The sequence below is a fragment of the Nothobranchius furzeri genome, chromosome 2, assembly GCF_043380555.1.
Source record: "Nothobranchius furzeri strain GRZ-AD chromosome 2, NfurGRZ-RIMD1, whole genome shotgun sequence".
NCBI lineage: Eukaryota > Metazoa > Chordata > Actinopteri > Cyprinodontiformes > Nothobranchiidae > Nothobranchius > Nothobranchius furzeri.
Genome location: NC_091742.1, coordinates 90,173,091 through 90,181,650, shown reverse-complemented (window position 1 = coordinate 90,181,650; position 8,560 = coordinate 90,173,091). Strand labels below are relative to the sequence as shown.

The 8,560-nt window shown below is 41.0% G+C and overlaps 1 protein-coding gene across 1 annotated transcript; it reads right to left on the bottom strand.

Annotated features, from left to right (window-relative positions):
* Positions 1-1,604: 1,604 nt before the first annotated feature.
* On the bottom strand, positions 1,605-3,611 carry LOC107376864 (uncharacterized). Its single transcript, XM_070548369.1, has 3 exons — positions 3,237-3,611; positions 3,001-3,139; positions 1,605-2,905 (listed from the first exon to the last, which is right to left on the bottom strand). Exons 1-3 carry the CDS (start codon positions 3,336-3,338, stop codon positions 2,547-2,549), a joined length of 600 nt encoding a protein of 199 aa, XP_070404470.1. The 5' UTR covers positions 3,339-3,611; the 3' UTR covers positions 1,605-2,546.
* Between the last annotated feature and the right edge of the window lie 4,949 nt (positions 3,612-8,560).

The window sequence follows — 8,560 nt, the reverse complement described above, 5'->3', positions numbered from 1 at the left end:
CCTCTGCATTAGCTTTGGGTTAGCTTCAGGTTAGCTTGTAGCTAGTTCGACCGAGTGTTGTCAGTTGATCCCAGCCTTACAGCCCCACCCTCAGCTCCACCTCTCTTCCCTTTTGTGGAATTGTCTGGGCTTGTCGGAACCTGTGACACGGTCAAAATGGCGGTGGTGGCCACCTCCCATTTTAGCACAAAAACTTATTATTGGAGGCTATAGAAACCCATTGTCCAATATTTATATGTCGATGGGGGCAACAAGTATGCCCACCCCTGTTCCGGGGCCTCTCAGTGGGAGCAACTCCAGAGTGGTAGAAAGTCCAACCTCTCTCAAGGAAACTGGTTCCAGAGCCAGAGCCATGCATCGAGGTGAGTCAGACTATATCTAGTCGGAATCTCTCAACCTCTCACACAAACTCAGGCTCCTTCCCCACCAGAGAGGTGACATTCCATGTGCCAAGAGCCAGCTTCTGTAGCCAAGGATCAGACCGCCAAGGTCCCCGCCTTCAACTACCACCATCACACACTGCACCCGACCCCTCTGGGATTAATAAAGTATTTTTGAATTTGAATTTGAATTGAATTTGGCCCCTTCCACGAGTGGTGAGCCCATGGGAAGGGGGACCCACGTTTCCTCTTTGAGCTGTGCCCAGTCGGGCTCCATGGGTGAAAGCCCGGCCTCCAGGTGCTCGCCAACGTGCCCCACCGGCAGGCCTGGCTCCAGAGGGGATCCCCGGTGACCCATGTCCGGGCGAGGGAACACTGTTTCCATTTATATAATTCATCATAAGAGGTCTTCAGCATTCAGAAAAGGGGATGTTTCATGTAGTCATGTTGTTTTCAACATTTGTTGTTTAAAAATATTACACATTTCAAAGTAAAATGTCTGCCAAATTGTATTTAATCTGAAATGTACAGAAGACCTTAAGAAACAAAGCTAATCCTGAAAAATTGGTCATTTCTAAAGCTTTCTGTATGTACCTGCTCCACACCTGTAGACCCGACGAGCTGGTGGGTCCAGAGCCGGATTAACGCAAAGGCAAAGTAGGCACGTGCCTAGGGCCTAATTGGCTGGATGGGGCCCAGACAGAGGGACAAAATTAAAAATTAATTAATTTAAAATTAAATGTACAAATCTCCTATGATGTAATTTGTGGATAGGACTCCTATCTACAGTTTATTTCAATGTTTATTAATTAACTAAAAATAGTGATACTGTTTATCTTAACCATAGACCGTTACATTAGCTACGTCACATTAACGCCAGCCCATGACTGTATTCTACAACTTGGGCGCCACCCAAATAAGGACGTCAGAGAAGCGGTCAGAGTCAGACCGGGACACAACAAAGCTAGCAGGTGTTTTTGAGTAGGCTAACTTTCACGATGCTTTCGGGTGCGGCAAAACGTAAAAAGAAAAAAAGATGAAGAGGAACAAAAGAAGAGACAGCGGGGGCTTTACAGAAGTTTCTGTCGGGCTGCTCGGGCAGCCGTCCGACAGCTGTGAACCTGCTCGAGTCAGCAGAGCCAGAGGCCAGACCCAGAGCAGACACAGCCCGAAGATGCGGTGGTTATTTACTGGTACCGCCTTGACATTGACACTCCCAATGGATAAGATGAGGATAATTTATTAGCATTTAACACAGCTGTGTAATGATGTATAATTAATATCAAAAAATTGTCTGATAGAATGTTTTACATACAAACAACCAATTTGTAACCAAAGACTAGGCTACGTAAAATGTGAATGAACTGTTATTAGTAACTTTGGTGAGTTTCAGATTTCAATTCATTAAATAACATCGATGGAGGGGGGGGCATAAAATGCAGCCTGCCTAGTGTAGTCCATTTATTTAATCCGTCTCTGGGTGGGTCAAAGTTCTCAACAGAACCCGAGCTAATAAAACAAGCTGTGTTCTACAACGGCTATTCTCTTAATCACATGTCTGTAATTCAGTCTTTCTGAAATGGGTTCAAACCCCTTTGGATTATCCTGATCTGGATGACTGAGAACCTTCACCTGCTTTTTCCTATAAAAGTGTTTTTATTCCAGAAGATAAAATGTCAGTTTTCAGCATCACCAGATCCAGATTAATTATAATAAAAACTCAAAATGAAGCACTGTAATGTTGTAGACGTTACAAAGTCACATGGTCATGTTACATGATTTATGTTATTTTTACATCACACTGTTGGGAAAAACAAAACAACAAGAAATAAAACCTACGTCATTCATTTTCCCAAATAACACAAGAACACTGACCCACGTCTACTCCGGTTCTCCATCTTCTTAAAACGATGACAGCAATAAAGTTCAATTCTGAATTTTCACCAGTTTAGAGCTCTGAGCAACATGAAATATGTCAAACAAAATCAACAGTAATTAACTCAAATCCAACTAAACAAAAGAAGAAAAACTAAACAAATGGAGCAGGATTAAAAGCAGAGAGCAGATGGATCTAAAGGTGGGAGTTAAAGTATTAAAACAATCTGAGGACGGCTGAAAACCAGCATTTAAGCAGGTTGAATTCTGATTTCTGTAGTTTTTCTGCTCCTAACCAACCTCTCTGGTTGTGTTTAAGGTCATGTAAGGCATCAGAGGTTCCATCATCTTCTCAATATCAATCAGCTGTTTTTCATATTGTCTCTGTTTGTCGTCCAGTCTCCATTGAGCCTTCAGCAGTTCTTCTTTCTGTCTTAATAGCTCCTCCGGTATGTCGAGTGTTTTTCTCTGTGTGATCTCTCTCTCCACCGACTCCACTTCCCTCTTGTTTTTCTCCTTTCTCTCCTCCACGTCTGCAAGTTTTCTCCTGAGCTGACCGTCCCATTCTCTTTTCATGGTCTTGAGCACCGATTCGTAGGTTTGCAAACGATCGTCACGTTTTCTCAGTGGTTGGCGCTCTTTCTTGTTAGCTGTGATGAAAAAAGGATTAGATTTTTTAAAAAGCGTTTCTAACTTTTGGATTCAGGTCAGTTCTGTTTAACGTGGGAAATTAGATCAAACTTACACTTGGTACAGAGAAGAAGTCCGATGATCAGTCCAACACAGGCCAAAGCGATCATCCAGGGATCAGAAATAAAGTCGGTCAAAGTCATTTCAGCAGGAATATCTGAAGGTACATACGGACCAGCATCTAACCGGGGTCTCTTATGATGTAAACATAGTCCAAAAAGTCAAGATTTAAAAAAACTAGCATGACAAATGTAAATGTGTAAAAGCGTAAAACGAAAGGTAGGAGCTTACCGGCCGTGAGTGAATAAGTCTTGACTTCAAATCACACGGGAGTGCTTCAGGGTCAAAGTCCCACAATAAACCAAACTGCTTCACTTTATGCAGTTGAATCATTTGATTACCGGTCAAACAAGTTATTTAATGCTGACAGAAGAAAAACTGCATAAACGCAACAGGAAATGTCTCTGGGTCACAGTGGGACTCAGAGGCATCATGTAAAAAGGATTCTGCTTCACAAGCTGCAAATAAATCTCTTCCACCTTGGGATGACGACGGAAGAGGAGTTAAATGTCCACCCCATGACCAGAGGCTTATGGGTCTGCTGTAGTTGTGTCCTTGGGCACGACGCCCCACCCAGGGTAACCGCTGGTCAGAGGGATCAGCGGTGCCTGCGGGTTGCAGCCTCACCTATGTCAGTGTGCCCCAAGGCAGCTGTGGCTGTGATGCCACAGGAAATACAAATCCCAGAGTGCACCGGGACAGACTGACGAGGTTCAGTTCACTGATGCTGAAGGTGATAGAGGCATTTTTGATGCTGAGGAGGAAATGACTCAGCACATATCTTCTCCAGTTGTTCTTCAGGGTGAATAAAACGTCTCAGGAATTATTTTCTGGCATCAAACGCCATGAATTGTGGGTAATTAGAAAGCCTACGATTTCTGAGTCCTAAAGTACGCTCAGACTCTCCACAGGTGGTCTGATCCTTCCAAGCACGGGTCCCGTACCAGCGGCCTGGGAGCTTGACGGCTCTGCAGAGTATCTCAGCTGTTTCTAGAACGGCACTTTTATGGACTGAGATGTCTGATGCTCTTCCTGCGATCTGCTTTAGCCACTCCTGTAAATAAAGTCAACCTTTATTCATGTAGCACATTTAAATGGAAACACTGTTAAAGTCATAAGAAAACAATGAAAAGTCACAGGTAAAAATGTAAAAAATAGAAGATGTGAGAGAAACATGCAGCCACTTCATTATTTGTAAAATGCCAAAGAACACAAACGAGTGTTCACACGTAGTTTAAACGAGGCCCAGGTACCCAAGTCTGTAGATTAACTGCAGTACGACCAGGTCAGTCCAGAGCAATCTCCACCGACAACGACAGTTGCAACTTGTTTGCGTCTCAGGAATAACTCTAAGGAGTTGAACAAATCAGCTTGTTCTGCAGGAACTGTTTGCTTTATCAGCTTCGCAGGTGCAAAAAGGTTTTGACGACGTGTCGAAAACTTTAGTGGTTAAAGAGGTGTGCTTCAGGTGGTCGGTCTGAAGCTTCTCTAGAACTGGGGGAAAACCCGAGTAATCTGGTTTTAATGTTCTCATGTTGTGATTGTGTAGCCAACCAGAGGTTGACAAGTTTGAGGATTATTACCACGAATCTCAGAAACACGCCTTCTTTGAAACGGGAGGCTCTGATCTGGGGTAAGGAAGGAGAAAATATCATTTCTGTAGCCCTTCTCAAGATAAAAATCACGAGGCGCTTCACAAAAACAAAAAACGTAAAAATGTAAAAAAGAATTTAGAAAATGGTTAAAAATATATTTAAAATGAGCAAAAAATGGTCAATTGTGATTAAAATATAATAAAAAAAAATAAATACAAAATTAAAAATGTTAAGAAAGAGAGAGAGTGAACAGGAAAGAGGGAAATCGGTGGATCCTGAGGAAGGTGGAATAGGTGAGGAGAGCAGAATAAAGAGAGAGTGGTGAAGAAGGTCATACAAAAGCCAGCTTGAACAAGTGAGTCTTCAGCTGCTTTTTAAAGGAGACCACTGAGTCCACTGATCTCAGGCTCAGGGGGAGAGAGCTCCAGAGTCTGGGGGCCACAGCAGCAGATGATCTGTCACCTTTGGTCTTTAGCCTGGTGCTGCACAACTAGTAGGCTTTGATCACTGGACCTCAGGGACCTGCTGGGGGTGTAGGGACTAAGAAGATCACCAATGTAAGATGGTGCTTGTCCATGTAAGGCCCTATAGACCAGAACCAGGATCTTGAAATGAACCCTGAAGTTGACAACAGGCTGATAAAGGCTATTTATGTGTCATGGGTTTAACTTTACCTTTAGTTGTTCTTGTGTGAGTGCAAATGGTATGACCTTGTCAAGTAAACATGCAATCAATCATTGAGAACAGATTATTGAAACATTTCATTATTTTATAATTATTATAAGCAACAATATACAAACATTTATTTTGTTGATAATCTAGCTTATAAGTTTTAGAAGTTAATTTTTAATTTTTAAATCTTCTTTCTTCTGTGAAGCAAGGAGTCTTAGATGAAAGGGTGCTCTGTGAGGGACCTTGAGGAGAGAATATTATTGTTATGATTCCAGGATGTTAAAGAGCAAGTTACCCCCTACAATAAACTTACTTCCCTCCCACTTCATGTTTGAAAAATGCAACAAATGCTGTTGCTTGGCAGACCGAGAGGGCGGCGCCGCTAACAAATACACACACACACAGGCTCACAATGGCATTATGACATCATAATATACCAGATGGCATCATAGCATACCTCTTAGCCAATAGCGGTGGCAGATTTAAATTCAAATACAGTGCAGAATTTTTCCCTGACGACGGCGCAACACTGCCAGTTTTAGGCAGAATATTTAAATTTTAACCAAGATGCACTGAAGTGCCAAATTATTGACGACACGTGTCTGTAGCACGATTAGACACTCCTTTTATAGTTTATCAGCAAAAAAAATGTGATTTGGGGGTGACTTGCTCTTTAACAAGCGGTGCAGGATCTTGTGGCTTGTTGGCAGATAGAATATAAAATCCACCTCATAGGATGGAATTAGGTCTGTAGATGGCCGATGGCCTGTAGGTCAATCTGTAGGTGAAAACTGACCATTTGTGGAAATTACAGGGGTGAGGGGAAGGTTAAATAGCACTAGGGTAAAGGTCACAATTTGGTGAAATCTCCGTTTTATCACGGCAGTCAGAAAACGACGCTCTGGCACAAAGCTGTCCCTCTCATACTATAGTGGGCAGGATGTCAGTGCATGCAGAATTCAGAGTGTCTTATATTTAAAATGTTGTCTGTGAGAAAAGAGATAGATGCACTTTTCACATAGATCCCAGGAGACGCCCCTAGAGTGCTGACATGAGGAGCCAGCAGACTACTTAAAATGTTAAAAACAACATGTGGCTTGTTCCTATTTTGAGAAATCAGCTGAGATAAATAAGATGACTTTGCCTCCTTAACAGCTCCCTGATAGTCCATCAGGTCCTGCTAAACGTCTTGAGAAGACCAATGGAGAGCAAAAGAACCTCTTTCTCCATTAAGGTGTAACGTCCAGAAAGGGTCAATTTTGACTTATATATTGACCATGTAGGAGTTGGTAAATGTAGTGCTCTAAGAGCTTAATATATTACCTTTACTTATGGCCATTAAGCTGTGATACTCTGTATAAATATAGAATATCAACCTGCTTGGTCTTTGTGTGTTTAATCAGAAGATTCTAGGATTCTTTGTTTATTCAGGGATTGTAGAACACTTCGTCTTGATTCAAGAAAGAGTCAGGTTTATAAAAGTAGGAATTTATTTTCCAAACAATTAAAACATGACAAGTTAACTAATATTTACTGTGGTGGATGAATCTCGGTGGATGGAATGTGATGTATGGTGCCTACGTGTGAATATGATGTTATCAGAACGTTCGTATATAGAAAAGCTGAGTTCTGGGTGTAAACGGGAAGGAATTTGGTCTGCGTTAAGCTATGCGGTTGATTATTATCAAAAAGGCATCAGACGCTATCTGTGTGTCTACTTCACCCTTTCTTGGAGACCCTCTTCGTGGATCCGAAGGTCAGGGAGGTCAGATGACCTCTAGGCACCGAGGGCTGTAGAATGCCCATAGCACCGACTCTCCAGTCCAGAGATGTCCCGGGTCATGACAGATGGATTGAGCCGTTGCGTCTAGGAGGACTCTCAAGAAGTCTGAACAATATAAACTTTGTTCTGCAGGAAGCGTTTGCTGTGTCAGCGGTAGGCAGCTGTTAGCAGGGTTTTGGCAGCTTGCCAAAATTGCTCAAGGTTACGGAGGAGTCCCTCCGGACAGCCTTTCTGAAGTGCTCTCTAGAACTGCAATGCTGAATGATGGAAAGCTGGAATGTGACTCCGACTCCTACTGTTGAATCACTGTAAGTGATTCTGTTTTAATATTCTCATGTTATGATTTACTTGGCCAATCGGAGCGTGCCATGTTAAGGGATAGTACCAAGACAACCTCAGAAAGCACACTTTCTTGAGATACCGGATGCTCTGATCTGGGGTAAAGAAATATCTATGTGTCATGAGTTTAACTTAACTTTAATGTGTCCTTGTGTCTGCGTGCGGGTGATGATTGCCTTGTCATTTCAACATTACTGACTATAAACTATTGAATGTAATAATTCATTTCATTTCAATGATTCAAGCACAGATCAATCGACCTTGTTGATTTAAGCACAGATTAATCCAAACATTGTTATAATTATTATTATCGTTATTATACAAATGATTAACTCATGCTGAGAACAGCCACTCTTATACATACCATACCATACCATACCATACCATACCATACCATATCATACCATCTTTATTTATATAGCACTTTAAAAACACAGCCATAAGGCTGACCAAAGTACTGAACAGTCGCACAATAATAGAGAAAAAACAAACAAACATAAAACAGTACTATAAAATATAGCCAACAAAAAAAAGACAAGCCGACAAAAAAAGTACCAATGAAACCTTACAATAGACGATAAAATAAGAGTAGTAAAAGCCAAACTAACAGCTAACTGTTAAAAGCAAGGGTAAAATAGTGCGTCTTTACTCTAGACTTAAAATCTGCCAAGGTGGATGCCAGTCGAACTGTGACTGGAACTTCGTTCCACAGTTTAGGACCGGCAACAGAGAAACAGTCCAGGCTTGGCACAGAAGGGCCTTGAGAAGGGAACGGTTTGTTGACACTTTGCTATCATGTGTTCCGAGCTGCAGACAGCCCGGGCTGATGGAATAGCAGGATCCGGCAGATTAAAAGCAACACATGCAGACTCCTGTCACCATGTCGACCAGATACTGAAGGGGTCAAACTTTACATTGAAAACTGACCATTATATATATATAAAAAAACAAAAATTTATATATATATTTTATATATATATTTATTTATATTCATATATATTTATATATAATATATATATATATATATATATATATATTTATGTATATTATATATATATTTATATGTATAATATATATATTTTTATATATTATATATATATATATATATTTATGTATATTATATATATTTATATGTATAATATATATATTTGTATATATTATATATA

Coding starts and splice junctions, on each gene's coding strand:
- LOC107376864 (XM_070548369.1), bottom strand. CDS start 3,338: ATGATTCAACTGCATAAAGTGAAGCAGTTTGGTTTATTGTGGGACTTT. Junction 3,140..3,236: donor GACTTATTCACTCACGGCCG/GTAAGCTCCTAC, acceptor TTACATCATAAG/AGACCCCGGTTAGATGCTGG. Junction 2,906..3,000: donor ACTTCTTCTCTGTACCAAGT/GTAAGTTTGATC, acceptor TTTTCATCACAG/CTAACAAGAAAGAGCGCCAA.